We start from the raw sequence: 26,150 nt of genomic DNA on the forward strand, positions 1-26,150 counted from the left end.
CTACTGTGGACCCAGGTGTGCTTGTCTTCATTGCCAAGTTCTTTCCACTGACATTGGCCTAATAGACATGACCTAAACACGAATGAATATCCTCATCCAACAGGTTCACAAAAAGAACGCCTAACATTCAAGAGCACCATGCCAAGGGTTTAACTGACAACATTTCATTTAATCTCCACAATACTACCCAATTATGTATAATACACCCAGTTTACAGTTTAAAAAACGAAGTTCAATGAAATGGGTTTTCCAGGCTGGTCCAAGTGCAGTGGTGTTTACAATTAATTGATCGCAGCCAATTACACATTTCTTCCTTCCTTCTCCGCTCCTACTGATTCATTTGACTAGCGGAAGGAAGGAAGGAAGGAAGGGGGAAAAAAAGAAATGGAGTTTCCAAAGTCACACACCTACCAAGTGGTGGAATCGAGACACAATCTCAGAACCCCAAAGCAGATCTCCACCATTGAGCCATCTCCGTGTGCCGCCGGGAAAACATTCCGGACCAGCTTTCGGAAATTCAAGCCCCTCTCCTATCACAAATACTGCTCCACACTTGCCCCCACTCTCCCCAAATCTAGCGTTAGCACCGCACTTAAATCCCCAAGACAAGAGTCGGTAAACTGGTGTCTGCCTTCAAACCAACGTGCCTCGCATCCTCCGCCCCGACCCTGGGAGATGCCTCTAGCTAACTCTTCCGAGAGCTTAATTCCAGCCGGGGCGGACCTCTCCGGGACGGGAGTCCAGCCCCCCGCCCCGCACCCTGCCGGGTCTGCGCCTCCTGGCAGTCCTCAAAGGGGTAAGGAGGTGGGGGGCAGGCTGCTGGCGCGTCCGAGCCGAACCCGGTCCCTCTGAGGCCGACCCGCAGGCCCGGGGGCGGCGGAGAGCGCAAGGCGACCAACAGGGACCCTCCCTGACTCCCGCAGAACCCCCAGCCACCGCCTCCGGGAGAAATACCCGGCGACCCCCGCCCCCCTACCACCACTTTCTTCAAACTCTGAGCTCACGGGAGAAAGAGGAGGGCGAGCCAAGACGACAAAGTTCTCCACCCCGACCCAAAGTTCTACACTCCAGGCAAGTGAAGCAAAGCGATCAGAGAGGTGCCCCAGGAAGACCCCCTCCTCCGGTCCCGGCTTTCCGGAGGCCGCAGGGGAGGGGGCAACGCGCTCCCTCTGGGTGTCCTCCTTCACGCAGGCTGCGACCTGGGGGCGCCGAGGGGGCAGCGCCCCCACCTCCGACACCGGGAGGTCCCCCGGGAGTCGGGGACGTTGGCCCTCAGATGTCGAGGGGTCTCGAAGGAACCCAGCGAGGTCGCACCGTACCTTTCTCTCGCGCGCCGGATGTCCGCGCCGCAGGGACCGCTGCCGGCGACAGGGTGGGGGGCGAGGGGAGACGACGGGGACGGGTTCCCGCAGGCTCCGGCGGCCCCTGGGCCTCGGCGCCGCCCAGCGCCGCGCCTCTCGCCGCCCGCTCGCCGGGCTGCGCCCCCGGCTCCCGCAGGTTACCTGTGGCGGAGCTCGCCGCGCCCGCAGCTCTCCCAGCCCTGGCCCCGCCCCACCCGCGGCTCCTAAAGTGGGGCCGCAGCGCCCCGCAGCGGCCAGCGCCCGACACTGCGGGGACCTGTGGGAGGTGGAAGGCCGGTGGGCTGTCCCTGGGTTGCAGGCCGCTCGCAGCTGGGGCTGCTGTCCCTCCCTGGTCCGCCAGAAGTAGCACCTCCTTCTGAAGAGTGGGCGGGAAGGGGGCTGCGGTGTGGTGAGCTTTTCCGCGCACGGTTGGCCAGGAGGTTCATTGGAGGGGGAGTGGGGAATTGGGAGAAAACCATCCCTCAGCCTGTGGCCAAATGGATATTTCAGTATATTCTTCGCTCGCTTGACTGGAATGGCTCCGTGGGAGCTCAACAGTGATGAATGACGCAGACTCATTAGAGCTGGAGAAGGTAAGGAAGATCCTGTTCCAAAGAGCTGGTTTTTAAGTAGCTCTCAGAACCATCCCAGATGATACAGACAGATGCACTGAGCACTCCTGACTCCTGTATTCAAATCACACCATACACACCATTAACTTGGTCCGGTGTTGTCTGTTTTTCTTAGTTACTTCTTCAGCACCTAGAAGAGTTCCCTGAAGATAGTGAGCCTCAATAAAGTGAATGTGTGAATGAATGGAACCTCATTCAACATTCCGGAGAAGCATGACTGGAAACTGCCACCCCCAACACGGAAGGAGAGGGACACGGAACCCTAGAAAGGTGTCTCAGTCTTACCGAGGTTTGGAACAAGCTTATTTTGAACCCGATTTTTCTGATCTGCTTTGAAATGGGCCTGGTTTCCGTAGGTAAAGAAACGTGATGATCTCCTTTTTCTTAATATAATTGTCTCCCCCACCCCCCCCACCCCCGCTCTTTCAGGGAGCATCAGGTGGAGAGATCCAAACGCACACCAGGAGAGGGTGAGTACTGGATTTTCCTCTACAATTTCAGAGCTTCCCTATCCCATTGCTATGGCAGCAATTTTTCTTGGCAGGGTGTGAAACCTCTCCTGCATGTGCTTTGACCCTCTTCAGGGTTGTTCCCATCCCTGTCACTCTTCATCTGGAGCTGTTAGAACACATTTCCTTTCCCTGCCCCTTGGTAGCTCTGGATTTCTCTCCAGGCAAGTCACCAGTGAATTGCAGGTGAACCCCCAAAGTCAAGATACATATGCATGACTTTTCAACCTGATCATTTCTTTCTTATATGTGTCCAGATTAAAGAGTTTTCTTAGCCGTTCCTTTGAATAAACTTGCAGAGATAAAGAGTGCTCCCTTCCTCTGGGAAGCTTTTATAACATCACCATAAAGTCGAAATGAGATGGAGTTTTAAGTTACATTTGTGGGCAGTTGCAGCAATCATGCATTAATTCTGCTGAAAGGAACAGAAAGCTGGCGCATAAAACATGTGAATGCTCCTGGAAGCCAACCACAATTGTTCCCAGGCTTTGACTAGTGGGAATTCCTGGCAGAGGGGCCCCGTGAGAGCCAAAGCAGACAGTTGCTGAGCTGCTTGGAGATCTTATTTGCTCGTCTCCAAGAGGGCACGCAGTCTTTGGAAAACTAATGAAAAGAGATTCTGACCCTCCCTCTCTATGAGGAAGGCTCCCAGCCTACAGTTCCATTCTTGTACCTCTATTCAGCTCAAGCAAAGCCAGCCTCACAGATCCACCTCACCACACCCTCTTTCTGTCTCATGAGAAAGAAGTCTGTTCTGCCAGTGATCATTTTCCCTGCTTTCTGAGAATCTAATTTGCTCTGACGTCCAGCAACATTTCTTTCATGAGTTGACTGCGCTAGCTGTCATTCGTGCCATTAGCTTCAATTTGTCCTTCAGCCCACCATTCTGTCTTCTAACCCCGCCACTCCTTGAAACTACCCTTGCTAAGGCTTCTACCCAGGGAAACTTACTTCCATGAGCCTCTCCATGATCATATCCGCCTTTTCCTCTAGAGGAAACCACCATACTAAATTCTGTATTATCTTTTTCAGTTTTCAGCTTGGAGCAGGTGAAGGTGCAACTCACTTCAGTCATCCCGAATACAGGTTCCTCTGACAGTGGCTGTGCCCAGTATGCCACCTACGTTTGACCCCAACAAGACCAAGGTTGTATACCTAAGGTACACTGGTGGAGAAGTCAGTGCCATGTCTGACCTGGCCCCTGAGATTGAACCCTTGGGTCAGTCTCCAAAAGAGTCTGGCACCAGTAATTGAAAGGATCTGAGGATTACAGTGAAACTGACTATTCAGAACACACCGGCCCAGATTGAAGTAGCACCTTCTGCCTCTGCCCCAATTATCAGAGCCTTCAAGGAACTTCCAAGAGACAGAAAGAAGCAGAAAAACATTAAGCACAGAGGAAATACCAAATCTGATGAGACTGTCAACATTCCCCAGAATATGCAGCATTGATCCTTAGCCAGAGAACTCTCTGGAATCATTAAAGAGATCCTAGAGACTGCTTGGTCTGTTGGCTGCAATATTGATGGCTACCACCCTCATGACATTGTAGAGAACATCAATAGTGGTGCAGTGAAATGCCCAGCTGGTTAGAAACTACAGGGGAAACATTTCAAAGGAAATATTTCAATGAAGAATCATTTGACAACCAAAAAAAAAAAAAGTTCCCTGTGTGTATTAATAACTCTCTTATCACAAATAAATGTATCCCTAAACACAACATTGTACAGTTTTGCCCAGTTTTGTACAGTTTGTACAGTTTTTTGCCTAGTTTTGGACTTTTTGTAAATGGAAGCAATCTGGGAGAGCCTAGGTGGCTCAGTCAGTTAAGTGGCCAACTCGATTTCAGCTCAGGTCATGATTTTAGGATTGTGAGATTGAGCCCCATGCAGGGCTCTGCACTCAGCAGGGAGTCTGCTGGAGATTTTTTCCTTCTGTCCTCCCCTCCCCCCCCCACCCTTACCCCTGTTCGAGTATGCAGCAGGCACTCTCTCTCACTAAAATAAATAAATGAATCTAAAAAAAAAAAAAAAAAAGGAATCATTTTGCACTCTTCCTATGCATTTTACTTTTCTCACTCAGCATTCTGTTTCTGAGATTCAGCTATTCAATTTCTCTGCTATATAGTGTTTCATTGTAAGAAGATACCGCAATTTATTTATCCAGTCTACTTTTGGACATGGGGTTGGCTCCAGTTTTTGCTGTTGCAAACACTGTTGCTATGAACACTCAAATATTTCTCCCGATGCATATGTGTAAGAGCTTTCAGGATGATTATCTAGAAGTGGAATTGTTGGGTCTTAAGGAATGTAAGTGTTCAAATTTACTAGGTAGTCAGTAGTCATTACTAGGTAGTCAGTAGTCTGACTACTACTAGGTAGTCAGTAGTCAATAGTCAATCCTAGGTAATGCCGGAGTGTTTTCTTTCTTTCTTTCTTTCAAGATTTATTTATTTGAGAGCAAGAGAGTGTGTGAGCAGGAAAGGAGCAGAGAGAGTAGGAGAAAGAGGATCCCAAGCAGGCTCCACACTCAGCATTGACCCCCGGTTCCATGTCATGACCCTGAGATCATGACAGAAGCCAAAATCAAGAGCCAGCCAGTTTACTGACTGAGTCACCCAGGTGCCCCACCAAATTGTTTTCTAAACCAGTTGTATCAATTTTCATCCCTATCAACAATGTGTTAAAGTTCCCCTTCCTCTACATCTTTGGATTGTGTGTGTGTGAAACTATTTCTTATTATAGTTGTGATTGGTATTTCTCCAATTAGCAGTACAATTGAATATCTTTAATATTTAATAAATTTTCTTGTTCTCTTTTTTGTTAATTGGTCTTGCGTTTTGCTCTACTTCATGTATTTTTTAAGGTTTAATTTATCTCTTTGAGAGAGAGAGACAGAGAGAGCACAAGCAGAAGAGAGGCAGAGGGAGAGGGAGAAGCAGACTCTTCACTGAGCAGAAAGCCCGCCGTGGGGCTCCATCTCAGGATCTGAAGATCACAATGGAAGCAGACCTTAACCATCTGAGCAACTCCAGCACCCCTGTTTCATGTATTTTGAGAAATCCTTCCTGACCCTGAGGTATACAAATATTCTTCTGTATTTTCTTCCAAAAGTTTTAAAGTTTTGGGGCACCTGATTGGCTCAGTCAGTAGAGCAAGTCACTCTTCATCTCGGGATTGTGAGTTCAAGCTCCACGTTGGGTGTTGAGAGTACTTTAAAAAATAAAATCTTGGGGCACCTGGGTGGCTTATCGTTGGCGCATCTGCCTTCGGCTGTCATAATCCCAGGTTCCTTGGATTAAGCCCCGCATCAGCCTCCCTCCTGAGTGGGGAGCCTTCTTCTCCTTCTCCCTTTCCCCCTGCTTATGTTTCCTCTTTTGCTGTCTCTCTATCAAATAAATAAGTAAAATATTTTTAAAAATAAAAATAAATAAATAATAAAATCTTTTTAGAAAGTTTTAAAGTTTTTCCTTTCACATTTAAGTACATATTCCATCTGAAATTCATTTCTCCTCTCATTTACAATGCCAAAGCTATCTTATAATGAATTTTCATGTATGCTTGAATCTGTTTTGGGTTCTCTATTTTGTTCCCTTTGCCTATTCCTCTTTTTTCTCCATTTGCCTACTCCTGTGCTACTACCATACCGCCTGAAAACTGGTAGTTTTTCATTAAATCTTGATTTCTTTTTTTTTTTTTTTTAAGATTTTATTTATGTATTCAACAGAGAGAGAGATCACAAGTAGGCAGAGAGGCAGGCAAAGAGAGAGAGGGAAGCAGGCTTCCTGTAGAGCAGAGAGCCTGATGTGGGCCCCGATCTCAGGGCCCTGAGATCATGACCTGAGCTGAAGGCAGAGGCTTTAACCCACTGAGCCACCCAGGAGCCCCTAAATCTTGATTTCTGATCATAGACATCCTACCCTGACCTACTTCTTTTCCATAAGAATTCTCAAGTATTCTGGGGAACCTGGATGGCTCAGTCGTTAAGCCTCTGCCTTCGGCTCAGGTCATGATCCCAGGGTCCTGGGAATGAGCCCCATGTTGGTCTCCCTGCTCACCAGGAAGCCTGCTTCTCCCTCTCCCACTCCCCCAGCTTGTGTTCCTGTTCTCATTCTCTCTCTGTCAAATAAATAAATAAATAAATAAAATCTTAAAAAAAAGAAAAAGAAATCTCAAGTGTTCTAAGCTCTTTTGTCTTCCATAGACATTTTAGGACTTGCTTGTCTGGATCTATGAAAATTTTGTAATTAGTTTTTTTAATTAAAAAAGTTTCTTAAAGGTAACTCTGCCAAATGTGGGGCTCAAACTCCCAACCTGGTGATCAAGAGTCATATACTCTCCTGAGCCAGCCAGGTGCCTTCCATGAAATTTTTGTGATCTTGATTTGAAATCCCAGAGAATCTATGTGGTGGGTGGCATTGTTTATTCACAATTGTTTATTCTCATCCTACTTTGCCATGCTTTCCTATAGTGGTGTAGACTCCTCTGCCGCACTGGTTTGGAGCTTGTGTGACCTGCCTTGACCAACACCAGGTTGGAGCAGAAGCTTTAAAAATGTTGTGTACTTTAGTGCTTCTCGACCCCTGCTTTTCTCACCTTGAGCTTTTGCCCTGTGCTATAAGAATATGTCACAAAGAGTGGCTGCCTCTTTAGCTGGGATCTCAGTAGGAGAAATCACATGGTCTGCAGCCCTCATGTAACGGGAGCAAGAAACAAATTGTTTACTGCTGTTGCAATTTGGAGAGAATTAATATCTTTACACTGTTGAGTCTTCCTATCTATGAACACTTTTGACATGTCTGTCCGTTCACTTAGAATTTTAGTGACTTAAAACATTTTTTAAACTTTTCATTTTCTGGGGTGCCTGAGTGGCTCAGTTGGTTAAGCAGCTGCCTTCGGCTCAGGTCACAATCTCAGGGTCCTGGAATCAAGTCCCGTGTCCAGCTCTCCACTCAGCGGGGAGTCTGCTTCTCCCTTTCCCTCTCCCTCTGTATTCTCCCTCTCTCTCAAATAAATAAAACCTTTTTTAAAAAAACTTTTCGTTATCTGAGATTTATTAATCTTTTTTTTACCATTGCAAGTGATATCTCTACCTCTAAAAGCACATTTTCTACCCTTTTCTTATCAAGAAAAATGCAAATATCTTTGTTTATTGAATTTACATCCAAAAACATGGCTAGGTTCTGTTATTAACTTGAGAACTTGTAGGTTCTTCAGTTTTCTATGTACCTACAAGTAAGGATATTTTATTTCTAATCTTTATATCTTTTTTTTTTTTGAGATTTTATTTATTTATTTATTTGGCAGACAGAGATCACAAGTAGGCAGAGAGGCAGGCAGAGAGAGAGGAGGAAGCAGGCTCCCTGCTGAGCAGAGAGCCAGATGCAGGGCTGGATCCCAGGACCCTGATATCATGACCTGAGCCAAAGGCAGAAGCTTTAACCCACTGAGCTACCCAGGTACCTGTCTAATCTTTATATCTTTAAAAAATTTTTATTTTGAGATAATTATAGATTCATAAAAATTTGCAAAAATAGTATAAAGAGGTACAGTGTATCCTTCACCGTTTCTCCCAATGGTTACATTTTCCATACTATGGCACAACATCAAAACCAGGAAATTGACAGTGGTATAATGTGTGCACAGTTGTTGTTGTTTTAAAATTTATTTATTTATGTATAAATTTATACAAATTTATGTATTTGCTTGACAGAGGGAGAAAAAGAGAGCACAAGCAGGAGGAGTGGCAGGCAGAAGGAAAAGGAGAAGCAGGCCACCTATGGAGTGGGGAGCCGACGTGGGGCTCAATCCCAGGACCCTGGGATCATGACCTGAGCCAAAGGCAGACACTTAACCAACTGAGCCACCCAGGTGCCCCAGTGTGTGTGCAATTTTATCACATGTGTAGCTTCAATTAACCCCTATCACAATCAAGATAAAGAACTATTCCATCACCACAAAGAGTACTTGTGCTCCACACCTTCCCCTTTCTCAATCCGAGCCTAACCCCTGGCAGCCACTAGTCTGTTTTCCATCTTTACAATTTTGTCCTTTAAAAATGTTATATGAATGACATCATACAGAATGTGACCTTTTGAGACCGTTTTTTTCACTCAGTGTAAAGGCCTTAGAGATTCATCTAAGTTGTTGGCATGTTTCAATAGTTCATTTTTTTTATTGCTCAGTAGTATTCCATGGTATGGTTATACCCCAGTCTGTTTAACCATTTATCTGTTGAAAAGCATCTGGATTGGGGTGCCTGGGTGGCTCAGTGGGTTAAGCCTCTGCCTTTGGCTCAGGTCTTGGTTTCAGGGTCCTGGGATTGAGCCCCACATCTGGCTCTCTGCTCAGCAGGGAGTCTGCTTCTCCCTCTCTCTCTGCCTGCTTCTCTGTCTACTTGTGATTTCTCTCTCTATTAAATAAATAAATAAAATCTTTAAAAAAAAATAAAGGCATCTGGGTTGTATAGAGGCTTTGGCTAGTATTAAAGCTGCCATGAACAATCATGTACAGGTTTTTAATATAAACATGTTTTCATTTCTTGGAGATAAGTGCCCATAACAGCGATTGATGGGTTGTACAGTAACTGCAAGTTTAATTTTTTAAAAAATATTTATTTATTTTAGAGGAAGGGAGAAGAGGGAGAGAATCTCAAGTAGGCTCCACTGAGAATGGAGCCTGACGAGGGCCTCAATCACACAACTCATGAGATCAAACCAACTGTTGTATGGAGTGGCTATGTCATTTTACATGCCCACCACCAATGTACAAGAGATTCAGTTTTTCCACATCCTTGCCAGCATTTGCTGTTATTATTATTTTTTTAATTTAGCCATTAAAAAATATTTATTTATTTATTTATTTATTTATTTATTTGAGAGAGTCAGGAAGAGGGGCAGAGAGAATCTCAAGCAGACTCCCTATTGGGTGTGGAGCTCGACACAGGTCTTGACCTCAGGACCCTGAGATCGTGACCTGAGCCAAAACCAGTTTGGATGCTCAAATGGCTGAGCCATCCAGGTGCCCCTGTTTCAGCCATTTTCATAGGTAGTAGTATCTCATCTTTGTCCCAATAATTAACATTTATTTAATGACTAGTGATATTGCCTATCTTTTCTTTCACATTCTAGAGGGTTTATTTTTTATACTCATTATGTCATGAATTCATAAGAAACAGATTCCAGCAACTCAGACCCCTCTCCATTGGCTCTCACAAAGTATACTTCTCTGGGTGAGCAGGCTGGTGCAAGTAGGCAGAGAGGCAGGCAGAGACAGAGAGAGGAGGAAGCAGGCTCCCTGCTGAGCAGAGAGCCTGATGTGGGGCTCCATCCCAGGTCCTGGGATCATGACCTGAGCTGAAGGCAGAGGCTTTAACCCTGAGCCACCCAGGCACCCCCAGGGTGGGGTTTGAACTCACTACCCAAGATCAAAAGTTGCACCCTCTACCCACCAAGCCGGTACATATCCTCACCCATCTTTGGTGATATAAGCAGAACTTCCTAACTGGTTTGCTGCTACCACTTATGTGCAAATAAATGGATTATAGATGTGGCTAAGTTATTGATTCCTTTAGCCTTTTGGGACAGCTGGGCAGGACCTGAGGGGACCAAAGTCTCTGGTCAGTCACCTCTGGCTGCAAGTAGCCTGTCCATTTAGGTCAGTGTGCTGTACGAATAGTATCATTTTCTATTTGCACCATGGCTGGACAGTGTGGGGGAGCAATGGTTTCAAGAATAGACTTCTAGGCGTGTCTGGGTGGCTCAGTTGGTTATGTTTCTGACTGATGACTTCACTCAGGCCTTGATCTCAGGGTTATGAGTTTGAGTCCTGTGTTGGACTCCAACCTGGATATGGAGCCTACTTAAAAAAAAAAAAAATGTCTCATGAAATAAGTTTGGGGATAAGCCTTTCCAGGTCTGAGTACAGTACTTCAACAAAGTCATTCAGACTCTTTCTTTCTATTCTTCTATTTCTATGACAGGGTTTTTGTCTTAGGCTTCGTACCTCATTGTTGTAAGATGGCTTCCCTATCTCCAAATACCATGTTCTTACACAGCTGTGTTCAAAGCAGGAAAGTGTATTGTTAAGGGGCTCTTCTGATTTCATTGGCTTCTCTTATCAGAGAGCAAACTCTTTCCTAGAAGGTCTCCAGCAAGATTCCCTCCTTACTTTTTACTGACCAAATACTAAGGAGTCTCAGAGTTTGAGTATCTGACTTTTCCCATCGAGCTTGGGAAGTAGGCACAGGAGAACAGGGAAGTGGGTTTGGGAATGGCTGGTAAGTAGCTGACTGACAATGTCTGCCACTTTTGTAAGTAACACTGAGTAAATGTATAAGTGACAATTCCTAGATCTCATTCTAGTAGATACTTATTTATTTATTTATTTAGTAAACCCCAGAAGTGGGACTTGAACTCATGACTGAGATTGAGAATTGTATGCTATACAGGCACCTGGATGGTGATTCTCTTTGTCTCAGGTCATGACCCTAGGGTCCTGGAATCCAGGCCCCACATTAGGCTCCCTGTTTGGCAGGAAGCCTGCTTCTCCCTCTCCCACTCCCTCTGCTTGTGTTCCCTCTCTTGCTGTCTCTCTCTCTTTCAAATAAATAAATAAAATCTTAAAAAAAAAAAAAAAGAATTGGATGCTGTATAGACTAAACCAGCCAAGTGCTTCTCTAGTAGATTTTTTTTTTTAAGATTTTATTTATTTATTTGACAGGCAGAGATCACAAGTAGGCAGAGAGGCAGGCAGAGAAAGAAAGCAAAGCAGGCTCATCACTGAGCAGAGAGCCCGATGCAGGGCTCGATCCCAGGACCCTGGGATCATGACCTGAGCCGAAGGCAGAGGCTTTAGCCCACTGAGCCACCCAGGCGCCCCTTGATTTTTTTTTTTTTTTTTTTTTTTTTTTAGTGGAAGTCTACATGTAGCAATTCCATTTTACTAGTCTGGGACTTTACTTGGGTAATTACAAATGCCGTTTTCAGTTTGCTCATGGCTCTAAGTTGGAAAAATTCATTATGTATTCCAAAGACAACATGATAGATATCTAAGAAATAGCCAAAATTACAGGATTAAAGGAAGTTGTCCTGGGGCAATATTCAATAACTAGAATATTAGAAATCAAGTAACAGGGGCGCCTGGGTGGCTCAGTAGGTTAAAGCCTCTGCCTTCGGCTCAGGTCATGATCCCAGGGTCCTGGGATCGAGCCCCGCATCGGGCTCTCTGCTCCTTGGAGAGCCTGCTTCCGCCTGTCTCTCTGCCTGCCTCTCTGCCTACTTGTCATCTCTGTCTGTCAAATAAATAAATAAATAAAATCTTAAAAAAAAAAAAAAAAAGAAATCAAGTAACAATCCATATCCTGCTGCCCTCCCATTTCTGTTCCTATCTGGGTCTTATTTTAATAAATGGCATTACCATGCATCTAGTTGCTCAAACCAAATGCATGGGAGGAGTTCCTTCCTTGACCACCCATATTGAAGAAGCTACCTACAAATCTTATCTATGCTATCTCTGAAATTTATAAAATCTATAATCTGAAATTGTAAAATCTACCCAGTCCTGTCACTTTTCACTGTTATTTCTTCTTCCACCCTTAAATCTGCAATCCACTTCCCCCACATCAGAGAGAATATAGGCATCAGCTATCTACTGCTGTGTAACAATCCATCCCAAATCCTAAGGTCTTTTTTTTTTTTTTTTGGAAGATTTTATTTATTTATTTGAGAGAGAGAGAATGAGAGAGAAAGAACATGAGGGGGTTAGGGTCAGAGGGAGAAGCAGACTCCCTGCCGAGCAGGGAGCCCAATGTGGGACTTGATCCCGGGACTCCAGGATCTAGACCTGAGCCGAAGGGAGTTGCCCAACCAACTGAGCCACCCAGGTACCCCCAAATCCTAATGTCTTTAAAAAACAACTATTTTAGGGCACCTGGGTGGCTCAGTGGGTTAAGCCGCTGCCTTCGGCTCAGGTCATGATCTCAGGGTCCTGGGATTGAGTCCCGCATCGGGCTCTCTGCTCAGCAGGGAGCCTGCTTTCCTTTCTCTCTCTCTCTGCCTGTCTGTCTGTCTACTTGTGATCTCTCTCTGTCAAAAAAAAAAACACAAAAATCTAAAAAAAAAAGAAAACAACTATTTTAGGTGTGCCTCGCTGGCTCAGTCAGTATAGTATGTGAATCTTGATCTAGGGGTTGTGAGTTCAAGTGCCACCTTGGGTGTTGAGCCTACTAAAAACAACAACAACAACGGCAGCCATCTTATTTACTCATGATTCTGTGGGTTGGTTGAGCAGGGTTCACCTGGAATAGCAAGTCTGTGTTCCATGTGGTGTTAGACTTGCTTATGTGGCTGCAATGTGGGATGGAGAATCCAAGATGGTCACTTCCACGTCTGGTCCCTCAGGTGGGATGGCTGGAAACCTGGGGCCTCTCTACTCCTGTGCTATAGCATCCTTCATGGATGGCTTCCCTGTCCATGAGGCTTCTCAAGCACGCTAGCCCAAACTTCTTTTCATGGTGGCTCTGGGCTCCAAAAAGTGAAAGAGGAGGTAGCAAAGCCTTTTATGGTCCAATCTCAGAAGCTGCAGTGTCACTGTTATTTCTACCACATTCTATTGGTTAAAAGCAAATCACAAGGTCTGCCCACATTCAAAAAGAGGGAAAATAGCAGGGAGGAGAGGCAAAGTCTCATTTGCAAAAGGGTGTGTGGGATGGTGTGGATGGTTGTGGCCATCTTTGGAAATAATCTACCAGCAAGGGCTTTTAGAAAAGTAACCACACATCTCACATCCCCTCTTAAGAGTCCTTAATGCTTCCAAAGGCACTTAGAGTAAAATCCCGAAACTCTTTATCCTGAAAAGACCACCTGTCCCTCACGCCTGCCACTGTCCTCCTGTCTCATCACATTGACATTTTGTTCCTCTAATGCCCTTTCCTTTTTCCTTGTTTTGTCCAACTACTGAGAAACCTTCCAGGGGAACACTCTCCATCCCAGCTTTAACTTTGCTATCTCCTCATGGTCAACTGAAATGTCATTTTAGGACACCTGGGAGGCTCAGTCGGTTAAATGTCTGCCTTCAGCTGAGGTCATGATCCCAGGGTCCTGTCATTGAGTCCTGCATTGGGCATCCCTGTGGAGCAGGGAGCCTACTTCTCCCTCTGCCTGCTGCTCCCCTTGCTTGTGCTCTCTCTGACAAATAAATAAATAAAATCTTTAAAATAAAAATGAAATGTCATCTTTTTAATTATTTATTTGAAAAAAAATTTTAAAGTAATTTCTATAGCCAACATGGGGCTCAAACCTACAACCCCAAGATCAGGAGTCACATGCTCTACCAACTGACCAGCCAGGGGCCCCTAAATTTTTTTTTAAGTAAGCTCTATGCCCAGTGTGGGGCTTGAACTCATGACCCTGAGATTAAGAGTCACATGCTTTACCAACTAAGGCAGGTAGGTGCCCCAAATATCTTTTAGGACAGGTCTTCTCTGGCCACCCCATCAAAATCAGACTCCTTCTTTCACCCTCCTGTACTCTTTCTCTCTCTCTCTCTCTCTTTTTTTTTTTTAAGATTTTATTTATTTATTTATTTGACAGAGAGACACACAGCGAGAGAAGGAACACAAGCAGGGGGTGTAGGAGAGGAAGAAGCAGGCTCCCCGCTGAGCAGGGAGCCTGATGCAGGGCTCCATCCCAGGACCCTGGGATTATGACTTGAGCCAAAGGCAGACACTGAACGACTGAGCCCCCCAGGCGGCGCCTCATGTACTCTTTCACCTCCCTCTGTTTATCTCCTCCAAAGCACAGCCCCGAAAATTTAATTGCCTTCATGGTCATTAAAAAAAATTAAAAAAACATATTTGTTGATTGTTGAAGAGATGATGTTATCAAATATAAGTCTCTATAATGGCTACAAATATGTTTACACATTTAAAAGGAGAGTGTTTCCTTCGAAGGAGGGAAGCCAGAAAGAAACTAACATTTCACTGGATATTCTCTTATGCCGTTTGCCTCTTTTACCTTAAACATGTTTTTTAAAAGATCGAAACATTGTTATTTGTAAAGTTATCTCTACATCCAATGTGGGGCTTGAACTCACAACCCCAAGATCAAGAGTCTCACACTCTACTAACTGACCCAGCCAGAGGCCCCTCAAAACATTATTTTGATAAAGTGTCTTTAATGCTGCCTCAGTGAAAATGATTTAATGATTTTTTAATGATTGGATCAGGTCAATGACCGTCTTAGGAGACCCGGAGACTGTAAGCTGTCTTCTTGAAAAATTCGGTTGGCTTCCCTGGATTAGCAGGAGTTGAGGGAGATTTTTTTTTTTTAAGATTTTATTTATTTATTTGACAGACAAAGATCACAAGTAGGCAGAGAGGCAGGCAGAGAGAAAGGAGGAAGCAGGCTCCCTGCTGAGCAGAGAGCCTGATGTGGGGCTCCATCCAAGGACCTTGGGATCATGACCCGAGCCAAAGGCAGAGGTTTTAACCCACTGAGCCACCCAGGTGTCCCTTGAGGGAGAGTCTATAGAAGGTTCTTTTTTCTGTTTGCTACAAGAGAGAATTAATGGCTTTAAATACATATTTTAAAAGAAAGCCTAAAAGGCTCTCAACATGTGAATCCTAGGAACCAGGCATAAAGCCATCAGATGCCTTAAAATATCCTAAAATGCAGGATGCAGGCTGTATTTAATTACTTGCCCTCTTCAGGACTGCAATTATTCTGCCTAAATTGTACAGGTCTCTTTTAAATAGCTCTCATGTTCCTTGTCACAAGACTTCTAATTGTAGACGGCAAAATAATTCATTAGAATAAGGGCACAAACTTCTGGACTTTAAAATTCAAATTTTATTTTATTTATTTTAAGATTTTATTTATTTATTTGACGGAGAGAGAGAGACAACGAGAGAGGGAACAGAAGCAGGGGGAGAAGCGGAGGGAGGGGGAGAAGCGGAGGGAGAGGGAGAAGCCGGGGTCCTGCTGAGCAGGGAGCCCAGTTCGGGGCTTGATCTCAAGACCCTGGGATCATGATCTGAGCCAAAGGCAACCGCTGAATGACTGAGCCACCCAGGCGCTCCGAATCTTGTAAATTAAATGGCTTGGGGCAATACACCCATTTTTGAGTGTATATGTGTGTTTTAATTCTTTATCTAGGAGACTGGGAGCCAGTTCTTCACTTTCTGCCCCCCTTTTCAGTCTAAGGCTATAATATAATTTCCTGTAGCCACTAAATAGGAACAAGATCTAATGTCTAGGGATGCCTGGGTGGCTCAGTTGGGAAGCCTGCTTCTCCCTCTCCCACTCCCGCTGCTTGTATTCCCACTCTCACTGTGTCTCCCTCTGTCAAATACATAAATAAAAATCTAAAAAAAAAAAAAAAAAAGGTTCTGTGCTAAACAGGGGGTTGAACTTACTCAGGACCCTGAGATCAAGAGTCACAAGCTTCACCAACTGAGCCAGAGGCACCCCAAAGTCTTTCCATGTTTATTTAAATACTGAAAGAATCTATATACATGACTTTTTAAATTTAAAAAAAAAAACTTCTTTCAATTTTTTTCAATATATCCTTTATTTGAAAGCTGACAGAATTGGATTAACAGCAAAAGAAAAGCAATACAATTTTTTCTTGTTCTGTTTGTTCAAACTTTATCAATACCGTACATTTTGGGGGGCACCTGGGTGGCTCAAGTGGGTTAAGCCTCTGCCTTCAGCCCAGGTCAGGGTCTCAGGGTTCTGGGATCAAGCCCAGGATCTGGCTGCCTGCTCATTGGGGAACCTGTTTCCACCACTCCCCTGCCCCCCATCTGCCTCACTGCCTACTTGTGATCTCTCTCTCAAGTAAATAACTACAATCTCAAAAAAAAAAATACTGTACATTTGTAAATGACAATGAATTAGAATCTTTTAAACCTATCTATGACTCTCATCTACCTTGGGATAGAGCATAATCAAGGATTTGGCTTTTATTGATTTTTTAATGGATTTGTTCCTTTTTTTCTCAAGAATGGCCCAATTCTCAAATATTTTAGGGCGTGCTCCAATTTACTGCTGATGTCCCCTTTAAAAGTTGTCTTTTGGGGGGATGGCAGAGATTATCAAATATCTCCATCCTTTCGGGGTCTCAGGCACAGTGGGGTTTTTGGCTTAGGAATTGTCCTATCTTGAACCCATGGGTCCCTGGGACAGACATGCCCGGCAACCAGCCCAAGAATGCCCTGACTGGCTAGCCTGACTTTAGACCAGCTTCTAGGACCTCGTGAGCAGTCCTCTGGAGTTTGAATCAAGCCAGTTCAGTGTCCTTTCCAAGATGGTGGGTTTGTTCTGGGATAGTTGGAAGTCTAAATCCAATCTGGGAGAGGACTTCTTCCTTCCCCCTGGGAACTTCCTTTTATAAAATGAATGAAAGGCACTAGGAAAATTATCCCTAGTGTAACTTCCCCTGATAAGGTCAAGTAGAGCCTTCTTGTGTTTGCTATGCCGTGTGGCCCCCCTTCCTCCCCAGCCCCAGCCTGCGACGTGCTATCTGCCCCACCGGATCTCAGTGTTCTGGACTAGGTTCTAGACTCGCTTGCCCTCTGGTTTCCAGCTGGGTTTGGCCATTGGGAGGCACTTCCAGGAGAATGGAGGGTGGTTGGTGAGAGAGAGGTCAGGGTATCTCTACTGCTGTCTCCTTGACAGTGAGGTGCTTCTGAAAGTGTTTCCTCATCAGCTACAGCTCCTGTTTTGTGCCCCTGCCCAGTACTCAAGCTCCCTTTCTTTAGTCCTACAACTTTAGAGGTGATAGTATCTTCCCATTGCTAATCCCTACTTTGATTCCCTGAACCCTGCCCATGCCCCTGTAAATTGTTCTTTTTTTTTTTTTTTAAGATTTTATTTACCTATTTGACAGACGGAGATCACAAGTAGGCAGAGAGGCAGGCAGAGAGAGAAAGGAGGAAGCAGGCTCCCTGCAGAGCAGACAGCCTGATGCGGGGCTCCATCCCAGCACCCTGGGATCATGACCTGAGCCGAAGGCAGAGGCTTTAACCCACTGAGCCACCCAGGCGCCCCTGTAAATTGCTCTTTAACTTAAAGCTTTCTGTAAGTTAAAATCTTGGCCCATGCCATCTGTTTTCCTCCTGGAAAGGACCTTGACTGATGCAGTCATATCAAGTTAAGCTTCCTCCCCTGGGAAAATCTGAAGACCTTTCCAGTTAGAAGCAGCCACATCCTAGGTGTCTACATCCACCTTCAACACCACAACTACTACAAATTCCAGGACATGAGTTATGGTTTGCTAGGCTGAAAGGTCGTCCGGGGCAGGAATACTATTCTGAGTATAGGTGGACACTCTCCGCTCCGCCCGCCACCCCCCCACCCAGGCAATCCCATACTTAGTGTAGCCCCTGTCATATTGTAGGAGCTCAATAAATGTTTCAGACAGAGTCAGCACCCTTGGGCCCCAAGAGCCTCCAGTCTCAGCTCTCTGCCTCCTCCCCCATACCACCTGCTGCCCTGTTGGCACCTGTAGAATCTGGATCACCATGCTGGCCAGCTGGTTTATTTCTTATTGTGCTTGACATAAGGAAGTTCATTCACGTGGTTTTTGCAGGATCAGAAAGGGTGCGTATAGTATGTCCGGCGGTAAAGAGCTTGTGGAGAAATGCAGGTTTTAGTTTCACCCACACATTGTTGCTGTTCCTATGTGAGAGTTGCTCCCCCCACCCCCCAAGCCTTGAAACATTTTATTTTGAGATGGGAGGATTACAGCCTCTGAAACAATGAGACAGGAGTAGGTGGTCATGAATAGCCTGTGAGTATGTTGTACACCTGCGACCTTTTCCAAAAGGCTGCAGAGCAGCCTAGGCAGCCATGAAGCACGTTAGGTTTTTTAAGAAACATTTTACATCTGGATAGGCCTGATTCTTTAATATTCTTGGTGAGAAGCACTTTGAACCATAAACGCACACTGAAAGGCAATTGCTATGGAGATTGAGCCTCTGCAGTAAATTTCTCTGAGTTTTCTTCTCGGGGAGCTTCAGTACCCATGCGGTGTCCTCGGCACAAGGCTCTGGGTGGGGGCCCGGGCCCAGCAGTGGTGGGGAGGGGGGAAGGCAGCCCACTTGGGACTGGAACCCTCTCCAAGACTGAAAGCCAGAGAAGGCCTCCAAGGTAGGGTGTGTGTGTTGGAGATAGGTGGGGGATACGTTCTCAGGTTGTGCAGGCCCCCAGCTCGCCGGCCTGTGCGGGTACCACGTGCAGGAGGCGCGCGTGGGGGCCCCTGGCGCGCAGCCGCGGTGGGTGACTGCGCAGCGTCCCATAGCCCGCGGTACCGGGCGTATGCCACTGTGAGCTTCTGGTTAGGTGGAGGGCTCCGCGCAGACCAGCCCCCGACTCCTTGCTCCCCCTCCCCCAGTGTGTGTGCGCGGCCTCGGGCCAGCGCCCCGCCGAGCGGTGCTGGAGCCCGGGAAAGCACGCGCGCGCGCGCGCCTGTGTGTGTGTGTGTGTGTGTGTGTGTGTGTGTGTGACAGTGTGTGTCAGGTGACTTGGGTCACGCAGTCTCTCTCTCCCTCCTCGGGGAGGAACTGCCGCGCTCCGGCTGACTCCTCCGCCGGCAGGCGGGCGGGGCGGGGAAGGGGGCTCCGGGAGCGGTGGGAACCGCGAGACCCAGACCTGGACGCCGACCGCCGCGGGGGGCGCGCGGCCCTGCCTCCGCGGGCTCCCGCGAACCTCCAGACAAAACCCCAATTCAGAAATAGGCTGCGAGCGGCAGGGGAGGAGGTTTGGCCCCCACCAGGGACCCCCGCCGCTCCCGGGACGGCCGGCCGTGGGAGCGATGAGCCAGGTGCTGGGGAAGCCGCAGCCGGAGGACGAGGACGACGACGAGGAGGATGAACTGGTGGGGCTAGCGGATTACGGGGACGGGCCCGACTCCTCGGACGCCGACCCGGACAGCGGGGCGGAGGAGGGAGGTGAGCGCGGGGTACCCCGCCCGGCCCCACGCCCCGCGCGTCCTCAGGCTGCACCCCATCCCTTCCCTGTGTGTCTTCCTGCCCCAAGCCCGACCAGGCGCGCGGGCCACCGACTTGGAGGGGATCCAGGAGAGCGGAGTTGAGAGGTGGGGGTGGGGAGGGGCGTCCGAGGAGCTACCACGGGCTGCAAAATGGGGGATCCCGGGAGCAGGCGGCGGAGGGGGGACCCGGATCCGTGGAGAGAGCAGAGAGGAAGCTTAAGGGCAGGAGGAACGTACGCTCTCTGGCCCTTTCCAGGGCTAGTACCTTCCCCACCCCTCACCCGGAGCTCTCCAAGGGTCTGGGGGGTTAGGAATGGGAGGGGACCGCCCGACGCGCCCTGGGACCTCTCCCTGAATGCTGCTGTTGAAGCCTGGTCAGATGTCGTGGCTAAAAAAGGCAGCCGGCGGCAGCGTGATTGGCAGGGTCTTCGGCAGCTGCGGGTGTCAGTCTTACCCCATGTCGCCGCGGGAGGGGTCTTTGGGCTGCTCAGGTCTGCTGCGGCCGGGGCCCCGGTACAGCCGCTGGGGGGATGCGCGCCAGTGATGGGGGAGTCACCGAGTGGCCGCGGGTTTCCCGGAGTCCAGACAAATACAGTTGTTAGGACACCTTATCTCTGCTCAGTGTCACCGCCTGGGCATGGCCGTGCCTGCCCTGGAGTGAGCGCGGGGCGGGGGAATACATTGCCACTCAGAAGCAAACTCTGTTTCCTGTTTAAGAAGAGGGGTTTAGCAATTGCTCAGCCTGTGGGGAGGTCCTGCATTTAATTCTTAAGGCCTAAGGAAGTTGAGAGTCTTTTAGGATTCCGGAAAGATTCATCTCATTTTGTCTGTCTCCAAAGCAAGGGGAAAAAAGTCCTCTATTATAAGGTCACTTGAAAAGGTCAATAGAATAAGACTGTTAAACAGAACATCTAGATGAAGCTGTAGGCTTCCTAGAGAAGGCACTAACTTCTAAAAATTTCACTTAGAAGAAATTGCGGGGGAGGGGGTAAAACTACCTTTGTGACTGTTGATTTGGAAGAACTTTCATTGAAAATTCAATTGAACTTTAAATTCCCATTCAAAGACTTTCTCCAGAGGAAATTGCCATTATTTTGTGTGGGGTAGGTGCTACTTTCAGTTAATCAGAAAGGGAAGAAAGGGGTGTGTGTGTGTGTGTGTGTGTGTGTGTTTTAAAGGGAAGAAAGTTAACTAAACCTCGAGCCTGATAGATGAGAAAGAAGCTTTCTAAGTCACATTTTTTCATAGCATCCTTTCTCCGAAGAGGACTTAGGTTGATTCCCCATTTGCTTAAATTGGCGTGTGCACCTGTGTGCTACTTTCTTCTGCACTTCCCATAATTGGTCCCACAGTTGAGCACGTGGCCACGGTTTTGTAGATAAAGGCTTTCAACCCTTTTGTTGGAGTCTCTAGAGCTACCTTTGGTAATTAAATTGTTCAGTCGCTTTGTTATTATTCAAATTGCTTTCGTTAGTTCCTTCTAGATTCTTAGAAGACTCTAGAGATTCAGAATGGGGATGTATTTGGAAGATATTTGAAATGGTAGACACACAATAGGGCACATGTATGATACTCTTTTAAAAAAAGAAAAGTGACTATATCTGGGAAGAAAAGCCCTGTAATTGGATAGTTCTGAGGGCCGGAGACATTCCTTGGAATGCAAAGGACCTGCTTACTTTTTCTGCAGTTCTTTAAGGAGGGACGCTTTCAAAATTTGATTGGAGGACTTGAAATTGAAATGGAAGTAAAGCTTTGCCTGAGGGGTGGGATTTCCTGAACAAAGGGCTTCCCCAGAGCCCAGTCTTGAATGCTCCCCACTGCTCCTAACCTAAAGGCAAACTCCTCTGTAAGGGATGCTTTTCATTACTTCAGTAATAAAATCATCCATCGTGAGTTCTTGGGATCAACCTGGAATCTTGCTATAAAAGCGTTGAGTATATTTATGTGGTAAGAGGAGTGACAGATGATTATTTGTTCCTGCAGACTTTACTGAAGCTCTCCTCCTGCTGTATATAGGTGGTCTGTTCTCAAGACTTCCTCTGTTACCTCAAGTTCCTGTTCTTTCCACGTATCCTTGACTTTGATTTTGGGGTTCAGGCATGAATGCAGAATCTCTTACCAGAGCATTCACTTTCTAGAGTGGCAGATACTTTCCTCAGTCAGCAACTCTAGCAACAACTGTCCCTGACAATGTCCTGACAACTGATAGGATCCTGGGGAGTTGGGTTGAGGGTGGAGGCCAGGACTTGTGACTTTAATTCCTGGGACCTCAGGTGTCACCAGAGGGTCATCTCAATTTCTGATAGGCCCTGGGCACATGTTGCATTGGAATCCTGTGTTTATTTTGGTAAAATTTACATTTACCTACTCTCAAATGAAAGAAAAGGAATGTGGAGGGAAAGGGACTCTTACTCTGAGGAAAGGTGGATACGCTACATTTTGAACTGTAAACAAAGCATTTCTTTTGTTTTTTTTTTTTAAGAAAGATTTCATTTTTTTATTTTTGAAGATTTTATTGATTTATTTGAGAGAAAACACAAAGGTGGGGGGAGGGTCAGTGGGAGAAGGAGACTCCCCACTGAGCAGGAAATCTAGGATCATGACCTGAGCTGAAGGCAGACACTTAACAAACTGAGCCACCCAGGTGCCCTGAACAAAGCATTTCTTTGATGAACACTCTTCCCCCTCTTCCTTCCTCATGAACTTGATTTAATGCCTTTGCTTAGTGGAGACCTGGGGCTTTTTCTGTTGTTCAGAGATCTACCCCAGCAGGTGGGATGCAGGACTGACTAGTATCACCTGGTAAGTTGCAAAGGGGTTTATCAGGAACTGTGCAAAAAAAGGTAGATTCAAAATGGATAGTGTGAATTTCATTTCCCTTAGTCTTAGAATGAACTTCAGATCTTATTTTTAAACTGAAGACCTTGTAAATTTTGCCACGGTGTGCAAAATTTGAAAACTTATTGCAGCTAAGGTGAAACTTAAATTGCACTTCTCTGGCTTGCGCTCCAGCTTTTATTCATGAATAGTTGGAGTGCTCTTTGGCAGATTGGTTCTGTTAAGGACATATTTGGGCACCTCTCAACCCCCCTTGGAAGGTAGTTAATCAGAGATAAGGTGAGGTCTCCCCCTCAATCTCCTCACTCCAGTTAAAACTCCAGAGAGGGGAGGCAGTAAATAAGCCATTAAAAACAATTGCAGCAAATACAATGATTGTTTTTAGACACATGGGATTTAAATCTTTAGTAAATTACTGTGCTTTAAAAATTGCAGAAACAAGGGGCGCTTGGGTGACTCAGTGGGTTAAAGCCTCTGCCTTCAGCCCGGGTCATGATCTCAGGGTCCTGGGATCCAGTCGCACATCGGACTCCCTGCTCAGCTGGGAGCCTGCCTCCCCCCTCTCTCTCTGCCTGCTTTTCTGCCTACTTGTGATCTCTGTCTGTCAAATAAATAAATAAAGTCTTTTAAAAAATTGCAGTAACAAGAAAGCAATTAAAATGGGCGCCTGGGTGGCTCAGTTGGTTGAGCGACTGCCTTCGGCTCAGGTCATGATCCTGGACTTCCAGGATCGAGTCCCGCATCGGGCTCCCAGCTCCTTGGAGAGTCTGCTTCTCCCTTCGACCTTCTCTTCTCTCATGCTCTCTCTCACTCATTCTCTCTCAAATAAATAAATAAAATCTTAAAAAAAAAAAAGTGATTAAAAGATCATATGCGGGGTGGGGGTGGAGGCCCTGGGTGGCTCAGTGCGTTAAGCCTCTGCCTTTGGCTCAGGTGGTGATCTCAGGGTCCTGGGATCAAGTCCCATATTGGGCTCCCGGCTCAGCAGGGAGCCTGTCTCCCCGCCTCTCTGCCTGCCTGCCTCTGCCTACTTGTGATCTCTCTCTCTCTCTCTGTCAAATAAATAAAGATCATATAGGGCACCTGGGTGGCTCAGTCGGTTAAGTGTTTGCCTTTGGCTCAGGTCATGTTCTCTGGGTCCTGGGATAGAGTCCTGTGGGCTCCCTGCTTGGTGGGGAGTCTGCTGCTCCCTCTGCCCCCACCCCACTTGTGCACACACTATCTCTCTCTCACTCAAATAAAATCTTTTAATTAAAAAAATAAAAGATATTTGATCAAAAAGTGAAATTATTTTTTCCCAAAGTCCCTCTCAGTTTTTAGGGGAAACTTGGCTAAGACAGCTGCTCATCCACAGTCCAGCCAAGGTGTGGTCTTGTTTCCACTGCAGCCTGTGAACTCTCTTAGGGTCTGAGGAAGTGACAGTACAGGTGGTTACTGGAGAAACGAAAAATCAACGGTCAGCAGGTGATAGTTCCCTGATGGGTACGAAAGCAGTGAAACCACTGGTGTGCAGCTATTAATCATGAGTGTCAGCTTTTTTTCCTTCCTTAAAGTAATTTAAAAATTGTTAGTGAATTCATCCTCTCTTTGTTCCTTGGGAGTAAGTGGGGATAGGTGGTGACACTGTGGCTCTGAAGTGCTAGGACTTTTCTGCAGCCACAATACGAGTTAGACCTCCTGAGTCAGGTTTAGGAGAAGGTCAAGTTCATGGATATGTAAATCCATTTCCTTGTAATTCTGCCTTGTCCAAAAAGGGTTGGCTTGGCGACAGCCCTGACTATGCCTAATCTCTTGGGTTTCCCTGTGGCTCTGGAAATACAGAGATACAGAAGAGTTGAAATAGATTAAATATAGAACAGTAAAAAAACGATGTGACCAAAGTCACACCTTAGGCACAGTGTTTGTTTAAATACATATGGCACAGGTGTGTGTGAGTGAGGGGGGGAGGGGCAGAGGGAGAAGGAGAGAGTCTTTTTTTTTTTAAGATTTATTTATTTATTTATTTGACACAGAGAGAGAGAGAGATCACAAGTAGGCAGGCAGGCAGAGAGGGAGGAGGAAGCAGGCTCCCCACCGAGCAGAGAGCCCAATACGGGGCTCGATCCCAGGACCCTGGGATCATAGACCTGAGCCGAAGGCAGAGGCTTTAACCCTCTGAGCCACCCCGCCGCAGGAGATAGAGTCTTAAGCTGCCTCTGCCTGGAGCCAGACACAGGGCTTGATCTCATGACTCTGAGATAACAGCCTAAGCTGAAACAAGGGGTTGGATGCTCAACCAACTGTACCACCCAAGCTCCCTGAAAGCATATTTTTATATTGGATGTTTTGTAAACATGTTTCAGTGATTCAGGGTATTACGGAATCTTGATTCTCTACTTCTATCAGACATCGCTCCCACTTTCGTATCAGAACAGACATAGGGTAGTCTGATGGGGAAAAAGGAAGCAGAAACTAAGTTCTAGAGTTCCGGATAAGGGATGTAGTTCTCAGTTTAAAAGACCATCTTTTTCAGTCCCCAGCTGACTGTGTGTCTCTCTGTTTACCCTCTGCTTCAATCCGTCCCCTGACCTCATAGCTCTTGTTGGTGACACAATTTCACTTCATACCGCATCAATCTTTCCTGCTCATTTTTCTCACTTTCTTTGAGTCCTTTATTCATCCTTTTTTTTTTTTTAACCTTTTCTTTCTTCCTCTTCTGTGAAAGCTTTCAGTATGTCTTGTAATGGTGGCTTTCCCTGGTTTGCTGTGACACTCAAGACAAGTGGGCTTTTCACTCCTGGCCTAAGTCGTGCAGGATGCAGTCGACTTTTTCCTCTGGAGGACCTTTGGGGAAGACTCCAGCTCAGTTTCTCAGGGCATAGGATGGAGGACCACAGATAACCAACCTGGATCATTCTCAAAGCATTAAAAAAGAGAAGTTCACAGGAATGTTTTCCGCTTGCAGGAGCATTAGTAAGTTAGCACACATTAGAAAGCTTACTGAATATATATATTAAGAAAATATTCATATATGGGATTTTTCTTTAGTGACCTACCACTGTGATGTGAAAGAATTTCATAGAGAAAGATTTGGTCTTCACATATAAATAAAAGCCACCTTCAGAAACTTTCATGCCTTTGAAAATATATGTTCGGTTTATATTTAATTCTTCTTACTAAGTAGTTGAGCAAATGGGCAATGAATCTGTATGATTTTTGCATATTCTCTTATTAATGACATTATTCATATATTTAATTCTTTTTTTTTTTTTTTTAAAGATTTTATTTATTTATTTGACAGACAGAGATCACAAGTAGGCAGAGAGGCAGGCAGAGAGAGAGGAGGAAGCAGGCTCTCCGCGGAGCAGACAGCCCGATGCGGGGCTCGATCCCAGGACCCTGGGATCATGACCTGAGCCGAAGGCAGAGGCTTTAACCCACTGAGCCACCCAGGCGCCCCTATTTAATTCTTTTTTTAAAAAGTTTTATTTATTTATTTGGATATCCCAAGTAGGCAGAGAAGCAGGCAGAGAGGGAGGGAAGCAGGCTCCCCGCTGAGCAGAGAGCCCGATGGAGGGCTCGATCCCAAGACCCTGAGATTATGACCTGAGCTGAAGGCAGAGGCTTAACCCACTGAGCCACCCAGGCGCCCCCGTATATTTAATTCTTATTAGGATGGAATTTCTCCCTGAGCTCCTGGGTCTTTCTTTTCTTTTTTTTTTTTTAATTAAATAGACTCTACACCTAATGTAGGACTTGAGCTCATGACCCTGGAGATCAAGAGTGGCATATCCACAGAGCCAGCCAGGCACCTCTGAGCTCCTTAGTCTTGAATGTATAAGTAGTTACATTGATCAGAAA

At 46.2% G+C, this 26,150-nt stretch overlaps 1 protein-coding gene and 1 pseudogene across 2 annotated transcripts in view; both read left to right on the forward strand.

Annotated features, from left to right (window-relative positions):
* Window positions 1-1,741: 1,741 nt before the first annotated feature.
* On the forward strand, window positions 1,742-4,312 carry LOC116588233 (annotated as a pseudogene).
* Window positions 4,313-18,978: 14,666 nt separating this feature from the next.
* RRAGD (Ras related GTP binding D) overlaps window positions 18,979-26,150 on the forward strand; it is a 43,158-nt gene continuing 35,986 nt past the window's right edge. The window contains exon 1 of one of the 2 annotated variants that reach the window (XM_032339071.1): window positions 18,979-19,431. In XM_032339071.1, the coding sequence (XP_032194962.1) occupies window positions 19,296-19,431 (136 nt within the window). In that variant the 5' untranslated portion in view covers window positions 18,979-19,295. The remainder of the gene's footprint in view (window positions 19,432-26,150) is intronic. The other variant, XM_032339070.1, reaches the window with a different exon arrangement.

This window comes from Mustela erminea, chromosome 4 (assembly GCF_009829155.1).
Source record: "Mustela erminea isolate mMusErm1 chromosome 4, mMusErm1.Pri, whole genome shotgun sequence".
Taxonomy (NCBI): domain Eukaryota; kingdom Metazoa; phylum Chordata; class Mammalia; order Carnivora; family Mustelidae; genus Mustela; species Mustela erminea.